Below are 26,873 nucleotides of genomic sequence, written 5' to 3'. Positions count from 1 at the left end.
GTTAGGGTGTTGGACTCATGATCGTAAGATTGTAGTTTCGATTCCTGGACTGGGCGACGCGTTGTGCTTTTGAGCAAAACACTTCATTTCACGTTGCTCCAGTCCACTCTACTGGCAAAAATGAGTAATGCTGCGATGGATCGGCGCCCCGTCCAGCGGAGAATATATACGCCATTGAAACCGGGAAACCAGTTGTATGAGTTTATATGACTCGCCAAGAAACTTTTTCCTTATTACATATTAGTAGAAAAAGAGATGGTATAGCCATACATATGAGAAAGGACCAGTTAAAACGCGTATTTTCTGGGATCTGGCAATCGACTTAGACAGGGAGATCAAAGCAGTTTGGTTCGTGATCAGGTACTTCCAGGACAAGATTTGCATCCTAATCTAGCATCAGTCACAGATGAGAGCAAGATATCTCATCTCACTTTTATTTGTTTCAGTCACTGGACTGCGGCCATGCTGGGGTGCCGCCTTGAAGGGTTTTGGCGAATGGATTGACCTCATTACGAATTTATATTTTTTGAGTGTTGTATATATTCTATCAGTTCTGTTATCGAACCGTTAAGTTAATGGGGTGGTGGACTTAAAGCGACTCTGCTTGTTAAGCTGTGTGCGCGTAGGTGTGTGTGACAAACAAAAACACGAAGGTACATCTATCTATCTATCTATCTATCTATCTATCTATCTATCTATCTATCTATCTATCTATCATATATCATCAAATAAATCCACTTGTAAGACTTTGGTCAGCCTGGGGCTAGAGCAGAAAAGAAAACTTGTCCAAGGTGCCGCGCAGTGGGAATGAACCAGAAACCACTTGGTATTTCTAAGAGAAATGGAAAAATTACCCAAATATAAAGAATTGGAAAGAGAGAAAACTATTATAAAATGAAGGGACTGAAAGCAAAACAATTCCTAAACCAATAGGCGCCTCGGGAATTACTTGAAGATATGCACAAAAATAAAGAAATAAAAATACATAACCAAAACCTCAAGGCTTCTATATATGCACAAAATACATAAAATGCTATTACTAGGCACTGAACACATATCACTTAATGTACCGATAGTACAATAGAAAATACAAAACTATAAAGAAAATAAATCTCTGCACATATCCAAGATTTGCAAAGCTGAGCTCAGTAATGCTATAAAAAAAAATAATATGTATATATTTATATGGGGTGTAAGGGATTTTCTTCAACTAAAATGTTATCATGATATTACCTATAGCAGGAGTATGAAAATAAGTATCAACTGAAAACTAAGGAAAAATTGTTACGAAAAGCAAAACTGAACAAACAAAAAATAGAAACTGTTTTCTATCTTTTAAGAAGCCAAAAAATCTGAAACAAGCTTAGATAAGAGACAGCAGTATGTAGAATGGAGAAACCATTAAAGAAGATACCAAAGTACTAAAAGTTAAAGAGAATATTGGATAAGAAAATACGTTGAGATATTGACAAATAACTACTCTGTAAGGCAAATATCTGCCAAGACCGGAGACGGTAGAAATAAATAAAGAAATGGAAAAACACTCTCGGCACTGATTGAGAAGTATTGAACTCAAAGCTGACCACGGGAAATTTTTGATTGCCACACAGAGCTTAAGTCTTTCTGTCTTTCTATCAAACACTATCAGAAGCATATCATGAAACAGAATACAACCAAGAATTTATTTTATTTGTGCAGTACCATTGAAAATCTGCCATTCGGAAGTGACTCGTGCGTGCAGTATTGATAAGCTGCAATTATTGTGAAATACGTATCTACCGCTTGTTATCTCTTGTCGCAATTTTGTTTCTCCTGGCTTTGAAGTATACATTCTGTTTTCTTAAACTATACGTATGCTAAATATGGGGGATCGGTAATTTTTATATTATAAAGCTCCTTCTATGTGACAAAGCAGCATAATCGGCATATTTTGCTTTATGAATTCAATAAAGGAAACAACGCAACGTAAAGTGCGAGGAACATTAAATGTTGTATATGGGGATAGGACAATAAGTGTAAGCCAGTGTCAACGGTGGTTCCAGAAACTACAGCCTAGAAGACGTCCTAGAAGATCTAGGGAGGACGTCCTGCAAACCATGGTGCAACGGAATCCCATTGTAACTGTTGAGCAGAGAAGCTTGGATTTGGTCATTTAACCATTCATCGACACTTGCGTGCCATCGAAAAAGTCAGTAAATTGGGTTAATGGGTTCCTCACAAACTTTCCGAGTTTAATCCCGAGCAGAGAGTGAATGTGTGCTCTTCTTTGCTGTCATGTCTTATGAATGAATCTTTTTTGGACCAAATAGTGACTGGTGACGAGAAATGGGTTCTCTATAAAAAATGTCAAACGCCGAAGACAGCGGGGAAGGAAAAGAGAAACACTGGCACTGCAGGCTAATGAAGGGCTTCACCGACGTAAGGTGTTGTTACATGTTTGGTGGAATACGAAAGGTTTAGTCCACTTTGAACTTTTAAACCCAAACCAAACGAGAACAAAAGAGATATACTGTAAGCAGCTTGAGCGGCTTAAGTCAGCGCGAACAGAAAAAACGGCCATCTTTGGTTTCAAGATGAAAGGTGTTCTTCCGTCAGGATAATGCTCAGCCATATACAGCAAAGATGACGTTCCAAAGGCTGGAGCAGTTTGAATGGGAAACGATGTCCCACCCACCATATTCGCCGGACATTGCCCCATCTGATTATCATTTATTTCGCAGTCTTCAAAATCATTTGGACGGGAAAAATATGAATTCTGTAGACGAGGTCAGAAGAATGCTGAAGGAGTACTTTTCGTCACGGACAAGTGAATTTTGGAAAAGGATCCTTGTAAGTCTACTAGATAGATGGAAGAACACTGTAGAAAATGAAGGAGAGTATATTTTAGATTAAAAATGAAATTTGTTTATCTTAATTTTGAAAAAGAAAAGAAAATAACCGCACTATTTATGAGATGACCAAAAAGATTAAATACTATGATACATTTTAATTATGATAGCCTTGAAATAGCTAAGAGCAAGTCTCTTCTTCTTATGAAGAAATGAAAAGTATAGACTAACCAAATTGATCAATCTCAAAAATATAATAGTCACTTCAATAGGGAAATAAAAGTATTATTACGAACAGAAAAAAGAAAAACAAATTTGTAATCGAAGTGTCCAAAAACTAATTTAAGTATCTAATCGAAGTGCCTAAAAGGTTAAACGGAGATTGTGAGATTCTTAAATCGATGTAGATGAAATCCTGATAACCTACTCGGAATATGTGTCACTTCATGTCCTGAAGTTTATACGTATGTATGTATGTATGTATATATGTACATATGTATGTATGTATGTATGTATGTATATAAAATATATATATAGGGTAGTGTTTTTTTTTTAGAAATTTCCCTACCAGTGGCCTAGCATGTATAAAAAGTCAATAGACAACATATTCTCAATATAAAATAGTGTACATTGAAACACTTGTGTTTCAACGTACACCATGACCACCCAGTTTATGGTAGGCCTCTATAGAGACACGTATCTAATATATCCTTCTAAAGCAGGGGTTCTCAACTATTTTTTTACCTTTGAATCCTATTTTATTTAAGTAGACCCTCATAGCCATTCGATGTTTAAAAAATGCTACTGTATTTTTATAATTATAAGGACATAAAAATTCTTAAAATAATTTGTGCATTGTGGAAAGAAAACCAATTTATTGCATGTAAACTTTACTGGTCTGAAGCACAGTTTTTTATGGTCGCTGAAAAAGAACCATGGATCCTCAATTTACTATATTGCATCCATGGACTCCCAAAATCTTATATGGACCCCGATTGAGAACGCCTGTTTTTTTGTTTGTTTGCAAGACTGTAGAACGTAATTTTGGGGAAGACTCAATTGTTCTTTCTAGCAAAAAAAAAAAACAAAAAAAAAAAACTACGGCCACAGAAAGTCACCGCCATTGGACCAGGCGAACACAGAAATGGTCTAATGGCCTTTCAGCAGTGCAAGGAAATAACGAGCATTAGCTTTGTAAAGAATTCTGCTTCAGCTGAAGAATTGAAGCTAGAACGCAAACTCAGGTACGTATGTGCATTCACAAAACTACTATAACCATTGAAATAATTCTTATCCTAATAATAAAAATATGATACTATAAAAATAATGAAAAAATAGTGAAAAGCCATTTCGGGAAATATTATTATTATTATTATTATTATTATTATTATTATTATTATTATTATTATTATTATTATTATTATTATCATTTATTGATCAAATATAGAAATAGTCTAGACTAATGTAGGTTGAAGCACGTCTAACAATTTGCTGAAAATAGTTCACTTTCAAACCGGCTATTTCTAAGAAACAGGTTTAATGATGTAATAGATATGGTAGATATAAAGTTTATATATATATTTAAGATATTATTATTATTATTATTGATTCTTTTTTTTGCTGTGCTCGGCTTGTAAATAACTGAGATAATTGAATACTTTTGTATGCAAATACTACATTCATGTATACATACACACACGCTCATACTAACTCAAACACTCATATGCATTTGTATATATGCATGTATGTGTATATATACACACACACACACACACACACACACGCACACATATATATGTATGTGTGTGTGTATATATATATATATATATATATATATATATATATATATATATATATGTATGTATGTGTGTATGTTTATATATATATATATATATATATATATATATATATATATAGAGAGAGAGAGAGAGAGAGAGAGAGAGAAAGAGAGAGAGAGAAAGTGGAACGGAGGGAGAGGTGTGTGTGTGTTAGATATGTGTACATCGCATGTATTATGCGTATATATTCTCTCTCCTTTCTCCTTTCTGTCTATACATATATACATGCACACATACACACACGCACACACACACACACATATATATACATATACACATACACATTCACTTTCATCTGTCTCTCACTACTCTACCTCTATGTATGTATACATGTCTGGCTATCTGGCTGTATGTATGTACATACGTTTGTATGTATGGATCTGTATGTTTGTAATTATGCATATATGGATATTACATACATACTTGTACACATACACACACATACACACGATGTATATGAACATACACACTTTATTTATTCATCTATTTCTTTGCTTAGCTGGGCTAACAGCTATATTCTGAAATCATTGCATTATCACGTGACAGTTAATTGGATTTTTTTTCATAAAAAAGTTTTTAGAATTATCATAATTATGTTTATAGCCATATAATGAGAAATTTTGCGATTCATAATTTAGTTTGATAAGAGCCATTCTAAGCCTTTGAATCACTTCGGCCCTCGAAACTCAATATGTCCCTTAAGTCGCTTATGAAGCCTTACAATTAAAAGTCATATATATATATATATATGTATATATATATATATATATATATATATATATATATATATATATATATATATATATATATATATATATATATATATATATATATGTACATATATATATAATATATATGTATATATGTATGTATATATGTATATATTTATATGTATATGTATATATATGTATATATGCACACAGCACACACACGCACATATATATACACATAGATATACGCATATATATATATATATATATATATATATATACAGACACACGTACACAAACACACACACACATGTATATATATATATATATATATATATATATATATATATATATATATATATATATACATGATGGACTCTCCCGTCGTCAGTCGTCGTATGAGGGATCGACAGTTTCTTCCCGAACAACCATAGACATAAGCTCACTCCCTCCATCAGATCGACATCGCCTGTACAAGTGCAACGGGTGCCACATGTCAGATGTCCAAATGAGCACAAGGCAACGCCAGTTCTGGAGATCGAACCCACGATCTCGCAATCGTGAGTGCAACACCTTCACCACTAAGCCATGCGCCTATATATATATATATATATATATATATATATATATATATATATATATATATATATATATATATATATATATATATATATATATATATATATATATATATATATATATATATATATATATATATATATATATATATATATATATATATATATATATATATATATATATATATATATATATATATATATATATATATATATGAAATGCAATGCAGTACTGCTTTAATGTAATATTAATGATAATATTTGTTAGAGAAAACCGATAACGCTTTACATGTACGAATAAGAAACTGTGGTATTTATTGTACGTACTGTCTTTGATTAGTTTAGTAAAGTTGCTTGCAGGATAACCAATCAGGTCGAATTGGTTCAAGGTCATATGAGATGCGATTTCAACAGGTTCTTTCAGTCCAGGGTGCCACTTGTAGATCACTTCATCTGCTGAATAGCCGACTGGAAAAGAAGACAGAGAAAAATACCTCATTTACTAGAAAATCAAATTGGTTTGTTCTGCGCATGTCAAGAGAAATCGTTTTAACTGGTAAACTTACCAGTTGATTTTAGTATACCATTTATTGGGATGCCAATATCAATCAATGTTTGACTTTATGTGAACACCACTCGATGTCGGAAAGAATAAGTCCATTTTAAAGTCATCTATAGTTGGAGATTCAGTTGTAAATGTATATTATATAAGTTAGAAACCGTGACAGAAATGTCTGCTAAGCAAATTGGTCTCAACCTCGTTTCAGTATTTTTATTCGCTTCGACCTCTATGTGAACAAAAGAAATGGCCTCTAGATGGATAAAAGAAATGCGTTCTAAGAATTTAAATAGAATTCTGAATATATGTAATCCAGTATATCTATTTACTCAATGTAGATGTTAGATATTACTTTAGTTAATAAATCGAGTGTTTCTTGTAATCTTTATGAAGTAGGTAATAGGATGAAGTTAATATGTTTCCGAGCTGAAGAATGTCTTTTAAAGAAAATCACAAAAACATTTTGTAATTCTTTTAAACAGATATCGTTATGAACTCAATTCAGATAACTAACGCACACACATACACATGTGCACACAGGCGCACGCATGCACACACACACGCGTGCACACACACAGAGACACACAGACACACACATTGAAAGATATATATATATGTATATATATATATATATATATGTATGTACAAATATTTCGTGGTTTACGATTGAACTTCAGCAATCTGAAAGATATTGCATGTACATACGTACATACATACATACATAATACATATATATATATATATATATATATATATATATATATATATATATATATATATATATATATATATATATATACATATATATATATATATATATATATATGTATATATATATATATATATGTGTGTGTGTGTGTGTGTGTGTGTGTGTGTGTGTGTGTGTGTGTGTGTGTGTGTGTGTGTGTGTGTGTGTGTGTGTGTGTGTGTACAGGCAATGCTTTTCAGATTGTTGAGATCTTAAACCACGAAATACTTGTAACGTTATTTGACTTGAGTGTTCTATGAAGTTATTAACTTGAAAGTATTCAATATAGGAATTATTAATACATTATAAATATAAGCGGAAATTTTCTCTGGAGAAATAGCTTTCGTTTTCTTTTCTTTTTCACTGGTGACGAATAAGTCTTTAGTCAAGGTATATCGTCGCATTATAAAAACGCTGCTGATCATTGTAAAAACTGCAACACTGTCTGCATAAACTGAGGTCCGTTTCGCCTAGTAACTTTGCTTTTTCTTAAATATCAAATACGTAATGCAATCGTTGTGGAGGTTAGTAGCACAAGGTATGCCATAGTCGAGCTGATCTTCTTGCTTTATACAGGGTGTCCACAAAGTCTGGGTACATGGGGATTAACACATACTTTAAGAAATTATTATTTCTTATATTTAATTATGTTATGATTTTATTTACTCCATGTACCCAGACTTTGTGGACACCCTGTATATATAAAGACAAGTAGATCAGCTCGATTATAGCACACCTACACACACACACACACACACAATGTGTGTGTGTATGTGTGTGTGTGTGTGTGTGTGTGTGTGTGTGTGTGTGTGTGTGTGTGTGTGTGTGTGTGTAATTATAATACCTAACAAATATGAAGAAAAAGAAATAACAACAGAAGCTGTAAAACAACTGAAATCCAAACAAAAACTAGAACAGTAACGGATCATGATAAAACGATGGTAAGAAAAGCCCCTTTATGGCAAATACTAGGTTAAACTAAACAGAAAAGGAATAGACAAAGCAAAATCTCAACAATGGCTGAGAAGCTGAGGACTCAATGCAGAGACTGAAGGATTTTTAATTGCAGCACATGACCAAAGATTTTCGTTCAGAAATTATCAAAAACACTTAATGAAAAGAAATACAAGTAACAGCAGAATAAGTGACACGACAGAGTTGGGATCTATATACACTAGAAGCTATGCCAACACTATGGAATAACAGAAAAAAGATGGTATAGGCACACGCCAGAAAAGGTCACAGAAAATGAGAAAGCAACCGTAGTCTGAGATGTGCCAATGCACACATATAGAGAAATTAAGGCCAATAAGCCGGATATAGTTGTCAGAGATCATCAAGAAAAGCCTTTAGGGGTTGATAAAATAAGTATCAGTGGAACACTGGGGTCGAAGTAATCGACTTACCCACTTCCTTGTTATTGTTGTCACTGTGTCAAGATTTGAAGCTAATATTTTAGATCAACTTGTAAAGGTTCAATAGAAACGAAACAACTGTTGGATCTTCTGGATCTTCAGTAATTTCAAAGCATACATCATGCATTCGTTTTAACGTATGGAAGCAATAGGAAAAGCTCTGTTATTTTGGATAGAAAATTATATCTAGTACTACGCATCACGCATATACAAGTATACACACGCGCATACGATAATAGTATTTATTATCTCTATTTAAAAAAAAAACTAATCGTTCAAATTTTATGTGACCGTGTTATAAATGATATAATTAAAAAAGTATCTCCATCATTTGACACGATTTCGATTTGCACGGTAACAAGTGGTTCCAATCTACCGTGAAAACAAAGGTTCATCTGTGTGTATATATATATATATATATATATATATATATATATATGTTAGCGCAAACATGCTACCTTAAAGATAACGTATTTACCATTGACATTGGTTTTCGAATATGGTGATCCTTTCTACTTATAACGGTAGGATGTTAATTATGAGTGAATATAGCTGGTTATTTGTAACTTCAATAGATCTACTGTGAAAGTTTTCCACCCATTTTTGTGTACATCAAGGAATAATCCTCTTTTTTGAATACTATAAGATATGATGTGTGGGAGCTCTGGTCACTATTTTAGGCAGGCAAATTTATCGCGTAGAGGCTCTGTTAGTTCGTGCTAGAATATAAACATTAAAAAATAATGTTAGTAATTTACTAATATAGTAATTCATGAGGTTCGAGCAGAACAACGAGATTCAAACTACGTATCTATTTACTCTCAATATGTTCCAGCAAATTCGAACGTGAATATCTGATCACTGTTGTTACTCGTCGACATTGAATGTCTCCTTTAGACGATACGTGTTTATTACACGTGATTTCACCTATGTAAGGAGATGCTGAGACACCACAGTGTTTCAACCTTATTATGTGTCTTCACAGTCAAAGTTACCCATCCAGACCGATACGTTTAACAAGAGTAAAGGTTCTTCGTTACAGAAAAAAAAAGCAAACAATCTATTTGCTGATGCATGCTGATCTCCGCCAAACAGTTAATAATTCATGGAATGCAAACAGAACAGTGGGATTCCAAAAAATTACGCAGCTCTTAATTCTCATTACGTTCTGGCAGATCTGAACAAGAATGTCTGATCGATGTTGGTTTTTCGCCATCGGAGAACATCTTCACATTTAGACGATGTGTTTTCATAATACATACCATTTACAGGTATAAGGGGACTTTCACCCGGAACAAAAAGTATGTTATCAACACGCATTGTCCGTGGGAAATGTTCTCTGATGATGAAAAGCAATAACTATCAGATAATTATGTCTGAATCTACCATAACGTTTGAGAATGAATAGATAAGTTATTTGTAACCAATACAGTCGTTTCCTCATTACTAGATTATTTCTGATTAGTTTTTCTAGCGAGTAATACATTAAATATAATCACAACTTAAGTACTTTTTTCATGCAGGTGACGTCAATATATTATCGTTTATTTGTTTCGATCAGTGGACCATACTGGAGAACAAATTGAATGGTTTAATCAAACAAATCGATCTCAGTACTTAATTTTAAGTGCAGTATTTATTCTAACGATCTCTTTCGCCGAACTGCTGAGTTACGGGGGCGTTCATAAACCATTACTGGCTGATAAGCGGTGGTGGGGACAAACATAAAAACAGAGACAAGCACATATACGTACATATATACATAAATATGTTCATATATATTTTATGCACAAAGTAATGGTCGGTCTGGGGGCTATAGCAGAAGACAATCTGAGAAGGCACCACGCTGTGGGACTGAACCCGAAACCAGCACGAATACATTTCTCTAATTTTGTCCTGTTTCGTTACATTGTTTTGTCAGCCAGTTGTGATTGCATTGAATAATTTCTCCATTTCTCTCAAGTGTTTATAGAGAGAGTTAATTGAAGTATAAACAATGTTAAGAGATGTGTTCTTGATGTATGCTTTATTCGTCTGTTTTGACTTCTTGGGAAGCGGGTATTAACATCTTAGTGAAAGGATGTGACAGCAATTAATAATCTTCGAAAGAGCATAGCAAACAATGTTGGTCCAGTATTTGCCATTTTAACGACATTTGCTATTTGTAAATTATATAATGAATGAATGAATGAATATAGAAATAAATAAAATAAATGAAACACAGACTAAAGCTGCTTGTTACGTCAAGGACACTCATTCTAGCTTCCTGGCTTTTTGAGACGCGAGTCATGAGTGCTCTACAGGTAAACAGTTACAAATAAAGCTGAACATGTGACACAGATACAGTCACACACAGGCATACTCAGGTACACACACACACACACACACACACACACACACACACACACACACACACACACACACACACACACACACACACACACACACACACCTACTTATTTAAATGAGATTAAAAAGGGAAAAATATGGTGAGCGAAGTGACGCAACAGAACTATATAAATATTCATGGGTATATAAATATTCAAGCATATAATGTATATATAATTAAATATTTTATATGGTACTCGCGAATAACGTTCTAACAGAGGGTATGTGTGCTCTCATAAATCTATCTATCTATCTATCTATCTATCTATCTATCTGTTTGTCTATTTGCCTATCTGTCTGTCTAGTTATCTGTCTGTCTAGTTATCTGTCTGTCTCTGTCTCTGTCTGTCTGTCTGTCTCTCTCTCTATACACACACACACACACACACACACACACACACACACACACACACACACACACACACACATATATATATATATATATATATATATAGATACAAACACACATATATGTTAAATAAAATGAGACAACAAAACCAAGGCTGTGTGGAATTTATAGGATATTTCTAAAGAGAAAGATAGTCTTACAGCTGTTTCTGGGATATTAGGGATATCCCTTCATCAGAGGCGATATGAGAGAGTATGTATTTGGTTGGCAACTAAGTACCTGCCGTTTTTTAAAATTTAAATTTTTTAAAAGGTTTAATAAAAAATAACAACTAATTTATCAATAATGTATTCACCCTTGTTGTTTACAACTTCTCAACGTTCAACAAGATTTTCAATACCTCGTTGGTAGAAATCACCCGATTCCGACTCGAAAAATTGATCCAACCAAGCTCTCAATTCTGCATCAGAATTGAACGAAACTCTGCGCATAGCATTTGAAAGAGATCGAAAGAGGTGGAAATCCGTTGGTGCCAAATCAGGAGAGTAGGGCGAGTGTGGCAGCACTTCCCAGCCATGCGTTTGAATGGCTTCCTTGATCATATTGGCGATATGAGGGCGAGCGTTGTCGTGCAGCAGAAGAACTCCATGCTGTCGATTAGGTCTTTTCTCTTGAATAGCTGTGTTGAGTCGTTCCATCTGTTGAACATGGAGTTCCGCGTTGACCGTTTGGTTCCGTTCAAGCAATTCGTAATGGATAATCCCTTCCCTGTTCCCCCATACGCACAACATCGTTTTACGCGGATGAAGATCTTGCTTCACGCGCGCAGTGTCGCTTGTTTACAGGGGCTAAGCCATTCTTTACGCTGCTTCATATTGATGTACCGGCACCATTTTTCGTCGCCAGTAACGATTCGGTAAAGAAATCGTTGCTTGTGTCCAGAAGTTGAGCGGTGACGAGCAAGCAAACTAGCGGAGATTGTGGCTCATTGATTTTTGTTGTTGTCATTTAAAGCATGCGGAACCCATGCTCCATACTTCTGAAGCTTTCCCATCGAGTGAAGATGCTTCTCTATAGCAATGTGGGATCATTCCATTTTCTCTGCCAGTTACCTTGTCGTTTGACGAGAATTTTCGTGCAAAAGTTGGTTTAATCGCTCTTCATCGAACTCAACAGGATGGCCAGTACGAGGTGCGACTTTGAGGTCAAAATTTCCATTTTTGAACTTGGCATACCAATCACGAGCGGTTCTTTCAGCTATCGGACCCTCTCCATACACAGCACAAATGTCGCGAGCAGCTTTTGCGGCCTTAGAACCTTGATTAAAAGCAAAAGGTGTCGAAAATGCTCGTTTTTCTTAACTTGACATTCCATTTTAATGATTTGAAAATAAGCAAAAATTAACTAAAATTAACTAGAAAAAAAACAAACAAAACAAAACAAAGCAAAATAGATTCCAAAATGATACAAAAATAGAATTCTCGAAAAAATTAGATTCCAAAATTTAAAAACGGAATAAATTCCAAAAGTAAAAAAAAAGCGCCGGAAACCTAGTTGCCAACCCAATATATATATATATATATATATATATATATATATATATATATATTGCATGCTTTGTTAAAACAATCAAATACTAGGAAACATAGCATTAAAAAAACGTATATTTTCTTATCATTTTCCGAAAAGGCTAGCTATTAACAGAATAGATTAGAACTGTTTAAAACAGGGAGATTACGCAAGATTTCGTTATTTAGGTATTTACGTCTTTCTTTCAATGTTTTTAACCTTCTTACTTCCCGTCTTTCTTCCTTTGTGTCTCTCTTTCCTTCTTTGATCTTGCATATATAACACCTTGTTGCAAGCTTGCTTCAATATTAAATTACTGACGCATTAGCACCAGCCGGTTTAAGGGTTAATGTTTAGTATTAAGGTTTTAATGTTTGTGTTGCAGGTATTAAATGTTAGAATTATCATGTAATATGTTGTTATTGCTATCGGAATGAGAAGCCCAACTAAGGGGAAACAGTAGCTACCATTCCATCCATTACTTCTTCTACGCTGCCAATGCTCTGGAAGGATTGACTGCAAATAAAGAACGAAAAAGGGAATAGATTTTAAAATCAAATCTTGGTCATGATCTGGTATTTGAAAAGTCATATAGTACCCTAGTTAATTGTCGGCATCTCCGTATAGTTGAAGAATGCGGGAGATTCATTGTACGTGTAAGAAACCGAAAGTTTCGGATAAGGCGCTCACACACACACACACACACACACACACACACACACACACACACACACACACACACACACACACACACACACACACACACACACACACAAACATACACGCACATACATACATACACACGCACAGACACAGACACACAAACACACGCACACATACACACACAGACACACATACGTACGCACGCACACATACACACACGTATATGGGTATATGTGCCCGTACACATACACATATATAAAGAGATAGATAAGAAAAGGAGTCTGTGTGCAGTGATATAGAAATGAGAGAAATTAGGCACAAGTTATAAGAACATGTAGCAGACGGAGCGAAGGAAATATTTTCCCATCATCAGCTGTCTATCCAGAGATCTTTGCAGTTTCGATCCCTGAAAGCAGAAACGTCAACCACAGAAACGTCAACCGCAGAAATGTTAACAAATATACCATGAGATATGGTTTTCAGAGACTGATATAGTGGAGATGAGACATAAACGACAAGAAAAAAACACAAATTTAAGTCGTAGCAACTCAGACAGAGAAAACACAAGAGATGTTAAATGTATAGATAAGACTAAATTTTATAGACAATCATTTTGGTGTCATTTCAGACTCTTGCTGATTATGCCTGAAAATAATCGTGTTTGGAATGATGAGCCACTAATTGGATCAATTGATTGAACTAAATCGCCATTGTTGACCGTCGGAGATAATCCATCATACTATATAATAATATAAATAATATATAAATATATGCATATATCCATACATATATGTACATACCTACATCTATATGTATACATACATGCATATATGGGTACAGGATATCAAAAATACGTTAAACACAATGAGAAACGAAAACATAAAAACGAAAACAGAAAACGAACTTTTTCGAACAACGAAAAAAAGAACAAAAAAACAGAGAAACGAGACATGCAACATAAAATGTATACCCCTTCGTCAGTTGTCCCTGTTCCATGTACTCCGCGTTTTGAAGGCAGTTAGATATCGATATATAACCTATTACTATTTTGATTTTGTATTTGATTTGCAAGAATCTGGATGTGCTCCTAAGATATTTAAAGTGACTGCATTTGAATGCCCATACACGCGTGCACATGAACCGACGTAGTCTGTACACTTGTAGCCCATTTCCAAAGACAAAGGCAGTAACTATAAAATAAATCTGTAAATAAATAAATGTTTAACCACTCACACCTTCCATAGAATCCACAACACACGCATACAAGGGTGCAAGCGCGTAGAAACACGTTCTTTTCCAAACGCTCATAGAATCCCCACCGCGAGTAAAAACACAATTTCTCACATTCTCACACAAATCCCAATAAGTATGGATATAGGATGTGAAACTAGGAGACAGGCAGATCTGGAGCAAAAAAGGCATGTTATTCATGAAATTGCGAATGGTAACGAAAAGACTCTGACGGACATATCAGTTTGATTGATGGAAGGAAAAATTAATCATACAAAAGATTAACTAATTTATCGAATGGTTAAATAGTTAACTATTAATAATTCTTTCGAATTTTTGCACAAAGCCAGCAATTTGATCTCAGGACGTATAACGAATCGAAAGAAATACCTCTAACGATTCTCAAAGAAGTGAAATAGAATCAGCGCACGTGTTTTTTATTGTTACAATATCTGTTCCAAGATGCAACAAAATCTATCTATCTATCTATCTATCTGTAAGTATATATACTTATGCATACATATATATATGTATGTAAGCACACACACACACACACACACACACACACACACACACACACACACACACACACACACATTCTTTTATTCTTTTACTTGTTTCAGTCATTTGACTGCAGCCATGCTGCAGCACCGCCTTAGAGGGTTTCAGTCGAAGAAATCGAGCTCAGGACTTATTCTTTGAGAGCCTAGCACTTATTCTATCGGACTCTTTTGCCGAACCGCTAGTTTACGGGAATATGAATAAACCAGCATCGGTTGTCAAGCGATGATCGGGTGGGGGGGGGGGGAAACACACACACCCATATATACGACGGGCTTCTTTCAGTTTCCGTCTACCAAATCCCAAGGCTATAGTAGAAGGCACTTGCCCAAGATGCCACGCAGTGGGACTGAAACCGGAACCATGTGGTTGGGATGCAAGCTGCTTACCACACAGCCACGCCTATATTAAGAAGCTACAGGGTTAATAAAAATATGCATATACCTATATTTACATATATCTACATAAATAAATACATACATACATACATACATACATACATACATACAAACAAACATACATACATACATACAAACATACATAAACCATAAAAATTTACACATACATGCTTACATACATAAATTCATACATACATACATACATACATACATACATACATACATACATACTCCGTTGTCGATGTTGAAATTCCAATGAAGGCGCTTTGGATCTAGGTTAAAAACCGGACCTTTCTCTATTGGCAAGAAATCTTGAAATAAATAATGACATACATACATACATGCACGCGTGCATACATACATACATACATACATACATACATACATACATACATACATGTATATACATATATATATATATATATATATATATATATATATATATATATATATATATATATATATATATATATATATATATATATATATATATATATATATATAACACTTATATGGTTAGCTAGACTAAGAATTTATAAAATATATAACCATTGTAGTTATATGAAATAACTGCAATGTCTTCCAATACATTTGTATCCGTTTTAGTCGTCAGACCCAAAATAGAATTAAGTTACATTCAGAATGAAAACAAAACCCACATAGACGTCGAACTATTGTAATGCATTTCCCCCCAATTTACATGACTTCTGGGAGAATAAATATGTTTTGATAATGCCGAATAAGAGCTAAAGCAATAGTAGCAGCTTGTGCTTCGTTGAAATCTAGTTTGGTATTTAAGTATACAAGTGGAAAAACAAACAATATATCGAGAAAAACCTTATGAATACTAGACTTCGGTTTATAATTTCTTTATTGATAAGAGATCTCTAAACATATACAATGGCATATAAACGATAGCAACATATAATTAATGTGTATCATGTCGTGCATATATATATATATATATATATATATATATATATATATATATATATATATATATATATATATATATATACACACACATGTATACATACATACATACATATATATATATATATATATATATGTGTGTGTGTGTGTGTGTGTGTGTATATATGTATATGTATGTATATCTATGTATTTATATGAGTGTGTATGCGTAATATAGGTATATATGTGTATATATAAATATATATATATATATATATATATATATATATATATGTGCGTAAATACACACATACACATGTACATACATACATATATATATATATATATATATATATATATATATATATATATATATATATATATATATATATATATATATACATACATGCACATATACATATATAGTTATGCATACATTGTACATACATACATACATATATATATATATATATATATATATATATATATATATATATATGAGTGCACATACTATTTCTCTCATATTCTTACTCGAATCCCAATAAATATAAATATAGGTCGTCTATTAATGCCAACACGGTATTTCAAGATAGTGCATTTGGTATGTGTTTAAATGTTGCTACAGATCCTTTGTTAAAGTGTGCGAGCGCATGTTTGTGTAAAACACACACACATACACACATTTATATATATATACATTCATACATACATACACAAGCAGGAGAACCCAGTCATGGCTGTCAGACAATTTATGCGACCACAGTTTTAATTTATAGACTAGTCTATAAATTAAACTGACCCCATAAAAACAAATATACATATATACATACACACACACATAAACAGGTGTGTGCACACAAGCACACGTATACACACGCGTACAGACACATACACATAAGACTTGTAGAATGGTAAGTTAATTACTAGTTATACAGAAAATATATATATTTGCGTAATGGTTGCAGGTAGATAATGTTTACTGTACGAATATTATTTTCATTTACTACCTTGTTTTCAAAAGTTAGTTAATGAAAACAATGATTTCAATCATACGGCATCTCAGTAGGGAATTCAGCCATGCAGTGAATCACATATGTCGTATCGCCACCTCTATTACACTTTCTGTGTTCATGTAGCTACGGAAATGGCGGTATTTCATTACTGCAAATGTGTGATTATCCTCACTGTTGCCCTGAAATGTTCGCCGTCGGTGGCTCGAAAAAGTTTCTGCAATCAGTAATCATTGAAAATTATGATTGACTACGCATCGTTTCAACAAGGGGCGCACTCACAGAGTGTGTATGGGGAGAAAAGAAAACCGCTACTACTGCCTATAGTACTTCTTCTGTACACCTGAGACTGTGTACAGAAGTGTTGGTATTTCATTATCGCTGATTTACAGAATAACCCTATCATCAGAACAAGACTATTATATCATTAGTTGTAAAACTGTCAATCGCATGTAACACAGTCTTGCTGACTAAACAAAGCTGCTAGACTAACGCAAGGTTTATTTCGTTTTGTAAGAAAGAGCTGCGCACACTTAACCTTTGCTTATCCGAAGCATTTTCATAACAAACATCCATGCTTGTTTTCAGACTTTTGGTTACCCATTCTTTCATACGTTACATACGTTCTGAGTAATATAAAGCTTTCCTTTCGTAAGTCCCAAGTTACCCTGTTGGTTGAAAGAAAATTAGGAATGTGTATCCTATATGATACATGGACGCCAGCGAAACTTCTCCAGTGTGTTACATAGGACAGACAAAGAGTTAAGACTTACTCTCTCATTCTCACACAATATGTCCTGTAGTAAGGTTAACCCTTTAATATTCAAACCAGCCATATCAGGCCCAAATATTCTACCTGTTTTATACTCAAACTGACCAGATCATGCCTATCACACCTGCCCTACAATGTCATTCTATAAACAAAACAATCACATCATTGAAATCTCATAGCTACAAGATAATGCATGATAAATTGAAAGCAACGTAAATAAACATTACATTTGATAAAGTAATCTGAATGCTAACGGGTTATCTTTTGAAAACTGAGCGTGTATGACTATACAAGAGATTGCCAAAATGGCTGAAGGGATCTCCAGTTGGATAATAATCCTTTCTACTATAGGCACAAAGCCTGAAAGTTGTGGGGAGGCGATTAGTCGATTACATTGACCTTAGTGATTCACTGGTACTTAATTTATCGACCCCGAAAAGATGAGGCAACGATTCTGCTAGCTCGCCGCCTTACAGTTGGAGAATAATGATATCCTTAAAATCAGGTTGAATCTCTCGTTGTTTTGTCGCAATATTCATCTGTTCTAAGGCGGCGAGCTGGCAGAGACGTTAACACGCCGGGCAAAATGCTTAGCGGTATTTCCTCTGACGTTACGTTCTGAGTTCAAATTCCGCCGAGGTCGACTTCGCCTTTCATCCTTTTGGGGTCGATAAATCAAGCACCAGTTACGCACTGGGGTCGATATAATCGACTTAATGCCTTTGTCTGTCTTTGTTTGTCCCCTCTGTGTGTAGCCCCTTGTAGGCAGTAAGGAAATAAGAAACGTTAGCACGTCGAGCGAGATGTTTTGCGGTATTTCGTCAGTCTTTACGTTCTGAGTTCGAATTCCGCCGAGGTCGACTTTGCCTTTCATCCTTTCGGGGTCGATAAATTAAGCACCGGATGTGTACTGGGGGGTCCATCTAGTCGACTACCCCCCTCCCCCCAAAATCTCGGGCCTTATGCCTAGAGTAGAAAAGAATATCCATCTGTTCTCGTACAAACGTATTCTCGTATTCTCAGTGTTCTCGTATTCTATTCTCAGTGTTCTCGTATTCTATTCTCAGTGTTCTCGTATTCTATTCTCAGTATTCTCGTATTCTATTCTCAGTATTTTCGTACAAACAAGTTTATGTATTCTCAGTTTAGATGCTCCAACATTACAGAGATCTTTCAATGGATTCATAAGAAATTGGCAACATTTGAACAAACTATGCATTCCTGATTCTTGAGATGAATAAATGGGGTTCCCTCACTGACATAAAACCTAAAGCCAAATATTAATTCGTAAACATACTGTGTGTATATATATGCACAAAGTTAATTCCTTATGTTGTGTTGTGAGGCTTCTTTAATTATCTACGATCTATAATCAGTGGGAAATATTCTATCACGTGTCTTGTCGTTATTAGAATATTAAAACTTCTGAAGATATTTACGAACATAGACGCATGCACGCATACACACACACATACATACACATACATACATACATACATACATACATACACACACACATACATGTGCAGCTACGTATCATTGGCATACGATAAAGAAAGACTGCAAAATTAATAACTTCGTTGCTCAAGTGCACACACACACACACACACACACACACACACACACACACACACACACACACACACACACACACACACACACACACACACACACAATTGTTTATAAGTATATGCATGAGTGTATATATGTATAAATAGAAAAATTATTATTTCCAAATCTCTCAACTAGAAACAATCAGTAACAGTATTCTAAATAATCTTTACTTTGTATCTATCTATCTCTCTCTCTCTCTCTCTCTCTCTCTCTCTCTCTCTCTCTCTCTCTCTCTCTCTCTCTCTCTCTCTCTCTCTCTATATATATATATATATATATATATATATATATATATATATATATATATATGTATAAAAGAAAACGAAGAAAAACACTAGAAAAAAAGCAACACGAGGACGTGGTACATGCAAAGTATAAATAAGACGCTCAGGGAAGGGGAAAAAACGGTGTTTTACGTTTCGAGCAAAGCTCTTCTTCAGAAACAGGAGAGAGAGGAAAGTCCAATAGAAAAGGAAGACGGAGGAAAAAATCGTTAACAATCCATGTTTAGTTACATTTTGGAATGTATGTATATATATTATGAATCATATCTGTCTATCTATCTATCTATCTATCTATCTATCTATCTATCCGTATATATGTAATCATTTAGCGTCTATATTCCATGCTGGTGTGGGTAAGACGGTTTGACAAGATCCGACGATAACGAGGACTGCACTGAGTTGCAATGTGTGCTCTGGCATGGTTTCTATTTGTTCACTGACAAAACTTCGCAAAAGTGAAGCAGCACGAAGTTTTGTCAGTGGGGACACACACACACACAAACACATTCATTGCCTTTCATTTGTGGTATAGAATAAGGTGCAAGTTTCGAGTATTTGTCGGTAACTTTTTCTTCCTCTTCGTCTTCTAATAGTAATTACCCAACATATACGACGGGCTTTTTACCACACAGCTACGCCTGGATTTTCAAGCAAAGAGACCGCCTGGTTCCTATTATGTCAGATCAATTTTTAAACTGAACATTGGGAATATGAAAAGTTTATTTGCTAAAAATAAAGAAAAGTATAATCCCACACAGTTGTTATCTAAATTCTAATAATGAAGTCTTGTTTCTTTGTTAGATATGAATGTCCTCTTTAAAGAAAAACTTCGAAGAACTTACAAAACAAAAAAAAACAAAAGTACCATTAACAAAAAACAAAGAGAAATACGCGCATCCAAATACACACATACATACGTGCACACATATAAAACATATATACATATATGTGTATGCTTTTTATCGTGTGATATTTTTGAAATACAATAGCAGGCGTTCTAACAGTGAAATATTATTGCCCATTAATCCATCGTTATATTCTACATAGTCATTAATATGTTTGTTTGATGCAAATATTCAAAACATTCGTTTGACTAAAATATCGATATAAACAGAAAGATTTCTCTGCAATAATTTTAGTTCATTCATATGATATATCTTATTATTCCTGCCTAAATTCTTATCTCCATAATAATATAAAACCGATATTTTTGTGAAGAATATTATTTTGAATATATTTCCCAACTGTCTCAATTTCTTCTTTCATAGAAGCTTTTAAGTTTTAAATAAAATGTTTTTTTTTCTTTTTCTTAAAAAAAAAAAAAAAATGAATATTTTAAATTCTGATAGAAAAATAAAGTCACAGCAAAAAAGATAGGAAATTATAAAAATATTTCGAAATCCCACTGTATTCATACATTATTAACGTTTCGAGATAAAATAATAACAACACTATTGATGATGATGATGATACTACTACTACTACTACTACTACTACTACTACTACTACTACTACTACTACTACTACTACTACTACTAATAATAATAATAATAATAATAATAATAACGGAAAACATTTCGGAAATGTTGCTATTTTAAATAAAAATACTTTCTTTAATTATATTCATTCTAATTTAATTCATTTTCTTGTTTCTGACATATTCTTTTTTCTATTTTATTTATATTTTCGCTAAAACTAATGTGATGTCCATTAGGGAAAACAATATGTAACATCAGCAATAAGCTCAAAACTTGTTTTGTGTTAGTGTTTGTGAGGGTTCGATGGAGAATTTTTCTTCTCAATCCATGAAACTTTTATTTTCTTCTTTTTTTTTTTCGCAAAGAAATTACGTTTGTTGAAGATTACGGAAAAGGAGGAGAGGAATAAATGCGATAGATAAACGAGGAAGAGAAGCGGAGAGAAAAGATAAGTAAAACGTTAAAGCGTTATATTAAACGAAAAGAAAATATTGTGTGCATGAGAGTTTTAAAAAACAGTGACAATAGACAAGATGACTAAATAGCTGGAGTGGTTATGGCTGGGCATGGAATATATTTATTTCCTTTTGGTGAAACAAAACGACAAAAAGAGGATTTCAAGTCATTAGTTGGCTTTCCGTTGAGTATTTGGTCAGTATATATATAAATCTAAACAGACACAGGCATGACGTCTGTAGCTAAAATATTCGTTTTGCAACTACGTGATTTCGGATTCAATGCCAGTGCGCGGTATCTTGGGCAAATATTTTCTACTTGACTGACGAATGCCTGATGAGTGGAATTAGTAGGCGGAAATGGTGTGTGTGTATGTGTGTTTGTATATGTGTTTGTGTGTGTACATATGGATGCACACACACACACTCACCGATATAGACACAAACACATACACACACACATATATATGTATTTACATGCATTTAGACAATTTGTGGCTTGCTTCACTTTGATATGCCTCAATCCTTTATGGATCACCTGTAAATCAAAGCCATATATATATATATATATATATATATATATATATATATATATATATATATATATATATGTGTGTGTGTGTGTGTGTGTGTGTATATATGTATATTCATATATAAAGGCTAAGAGACCCCTTTTGGTCATGAATGACCACGGCATAAACCCGGCCAAGGTTGTTTGTGGAAGACCAGCAGTCATCCATGCATATCAGCTTCCCCTCCTCACGACACTGATGTTATCCAAGGGAGAGGTAAAGGCTGATACAGCTTGGCATCAGTGACATCGAAACTCATTTCTACGACTGAGTGAACTGGAGCAAGGTGAAATAAAGTGTCTTGGTCAAGAACACAACACACAACCCTATCCGGGAATCGAACTCACTACTTCATGATTGTGAGCTCTAACCACTGAGCCATACGCCTTAATATTTGCTTGCTTGTTTATTCACCGTTTCGTTTTCCTGTCTTGTTTTCCGTCCGCCACTACCCTCCACGAAAATAATTTAATTTGTGTTCGTGGGAAGAACCATTTCAACGATGCGTACTGCTTTAATTCTTCGAAACGCCGGTGTTTTAATGGTGGCAGCTGATGAAGGAGATGTTTCTATGTGGCTTGCTTGTTTGCTGTACCTTGTTTATCATTTTGTCCATGTTCTTTTGCCACGTCATGTACCTAGTTATGTATCTATATGTACATGTAGATGAAGGTATGTACATACATGTACATATATGTGCATATACTCATATATTGTTTATATATATATATATATAACACGTGCATGGATGATCGCTCCTTGATTTACGGAACGCTTCTTCTTCGAATCATAAAGATATACCCCTCCAGTAGTAATGAGCGATTTCATTGATTTTTCTTTTATAACATCATTAGTTTCATAATTTTTACAAATGATTCACTAGTGAATACGAGTATGTTGTGCAATAATCCTTACGTACACGATTGCATAATAGCATGAAAATGCCAGTTCATATTTAGCAATGTCAACCAATTGAGGATTAAATTACTGTTTTCTTCAGAAGATGAGGAATTTTAATATAATTATGCAACTGCCTAGCCTATGTAACGATTGCTGTACAACATACTAGTATTCGGTAGTGAAATACATGTAAAAATAATGTAATTTCTGATGATGTAATAAAAAGACAAACTATTGCATTGAATTAAAAGGTTTTAAACATTTTCGTGACTCATTTGCTTTGTTCTTGAAGTTACAACAAAGGCAATCTAGTATTCAATGTAAATGCCATCGTGTTGCACCGTCTGAAGCCACTCATCTGCTAGGTTTTTTTAATTTTTATCCCAAGCTGATAACCAGTTCTTGTCCTTTGAGGTGAAGAAGAACTCTTTCACTGAAGCTTTCACCTTCTCTTGGTTGATGAAGCGGCGTGAGCGCAGGAAGTGAGCCATGGATCGGAACAGGTAATAATCCGAGAAAGCTAGGTCCGGGCTATATGCTGGGTGTGTCAGTTCGATTCCTTCAAGTTCCAGGAGTTTATTTTTGATTGTTCTAGCGGCACGAGGTCTTGTATTGTCTTGTAGAAGAGCTCGCATTCTGTTAACCAGTGCCGGGTATTTTGCCGCTTAACGGTATATATCCATTCCAGTTGTTCAGAGTATAGGTTGGCCCTTGCTTAACCACTGCTTGTGCGCGTTAGGATTGCAGAAAAACATCTCCCTCGGATTATTACTTGTTTCGATCCATGGCCCACTGCCTGCACTCGCAACGCTTCACCGATAAAGATGAGGCAGAAGCTTCAACAAAGGAGCCTTTCCCTCGAAGGACAAGAACTCAGCGTAGGATCAAAGAACTGGCAGAAATTGGACTTCAGATTGTGCAATACAATGGCCTCTACTTTTAATGCTAGGCTACTTTTATTGTAACTTGACGAATAAGTTACCAAAATATTGTAAAACCTTTGACCCAAAACAAGAAATCTATTTTATTCTGCTCTCGAATATATATTAAAATTATATAAAAAAAAAGCCCCATTCAAGCGTATATAATAACAAAATAAAATCAGCGAACAAATTATGTTTAATACTTCATAGAAATTCGGATTTACAGTAATCCCTCGCCATAAAACAGTTCACCTATGGCGGTTCACCTATGGCGGTTCACCTATGGCGGTTCACCTATCACGGTCTATTATTTAAGCTTACCTCAATTCCTCCATGGTGTTGTTTTGCATTTATAATAGAATAAATATATACAAATTATAGAAATGATAAAAAAAATATACCGTACAGCACTTTTTCCACTTCGCGGATTTTCACTTATCGCAGAGTTTTTGGAACGTAACACCCGCGATAGTCAAGAGATTACTGTATGTGAATTTACATGGAGTTCTAAGCATAGGTTGACTGTTATGTTATTTCAATCAAAATAGCAGTTCTTCATTACATACATACATACACACATACATACATACAAACATACAAACATACAAACACACATACATACAAACACACATACATACACACAAACATACGCACACACATACATACAAACACACATATATACACTCAAACATACACGCATACATACACACATACCTACGTACATATATATACATACATACGCACATACATACATGCTTATAAAGTTAAATATAAATGCATATATATTTATATACATACACATAGACGCATACACGTATATAATAATGTTTGTTTTTATATATTGCTATATATAAAGACGTCAAGCATTGAGTGAAAGATTCTTCAACACATTTTATTTTCACAAGCAAATGGCTGACTATGATTTCGATGTTACGACTCAGTTGCCTTTAGCTATAAGTTTACATACATACATACATACATACATAGATACATACATACATACATAGATACATACATACATACATGCGTATACACATGCATACATATTTATATACTCACGTATATATTGTTGACGTAATAAGTGTCCCACGGGCAACCTTCGACTTTTACTTTCACAGGATTTTGAATTCAATATTTACACGCTATTAGTTATAGCTGTACCTGCTTCGAGTTTCACCGTTCCATTACACACACACATACACACACACACACACGCATACAAAAACATATATAATACATATATATCTAATATATGTATAGTATGTATATGTATATATGATACATATATATATATATATATATATATATATATATATATATATATATACATATATCATATATATATATATATATATATATATATATATATATATATATATATATATATATATAAATATATATATATATATATATATATATATATATATATATATATATATATATATATATATATATATATATATATATATATATATATATATATATGTATGTATACATATATATATGTAATACGTATATAATATAATATCTATATATATATGTATATATATATATATATATATATATATATATATATATATATATATATATATATATATATATATATATACATGCGAGGGCTGACAGTAAGGCATAAGGACAAAGACAGGCAACTAGGCAGATAGAAGACAGACAGACAGACAGATAAACTGGCAAAATCAATAGACAAACAGAAAATGAAGCGTACTGGAAATCTAACCAACAGCCGACAAACAGATATATTGACAGGTATTAAGGTGAAAGATAAAGAATATAAAAGAAAGGGAATAAGGCAATAGTGAAGAGAAGACATTTTTTAGAATATTGCTTTCCCTCAAATAACTACCATGCAGAAGCCAATATTCTCATCATCAACCACTTCAATCTATCCTTTCCCACCTGGACAGTGTATTTTGTTGATTGGCTCCAACGTTTTATTATTATCATTTTTTTTTTAGCTTAGCTTCTAGACAAAATACTTTTGAAATAAAACACAATTTCAACAAAACCGATAACCGAGTAAAAAGCATATGCATAAAAAATATAAATATAATAAACAAACGGGTCGGTTTTACGATAATGATAATAATAATAATAATAA

General features: G+C 33.8%; 1 protein-coding gene across 2 annotated transcripts in view; it reads right to left on the bottom strand.

Moving 5' to 3' along the window:
- Positions 1 to 26,873, bottom strand: part of LOC106874982 (gamma-aminobutyric acid receptor alpha-like) — a 534,020-nt gene that overhangs the window by 63,630 nt on the left and 443,517 nt on the right. For both annotated transcript variants that reach the window (XM_089356122.1, XM_089356123.1), the window contains one exon: positions 6,282 to 6,422. In XM_089356122.1, coding sequence (XP_089212248.1) covers positions 6,282 to 6,422 — 141 coding nt within the window. The remainder of the gene's footprint in view (positions 1 to 6,281; positions 6,423 to 26,873) is intronic.

Source organism: Octopus bimaculoides, chromosome 8 (assembly GCF_046866305.1).
Source record: "Octopus bimaculoides isolate indiv1 chromosome 8, ASM4686630v1, whole genome shotgun sequence".
Lineage (NCBI taxonomy): Eukaryota > Metazoa > Mollusca > Cephalopoda > Octopoda > Octopodidae > Octopus > Octopus bimaculoides.
This window is presented reverse-complemented; position numbering and strand designations above follow the sequence as displayed.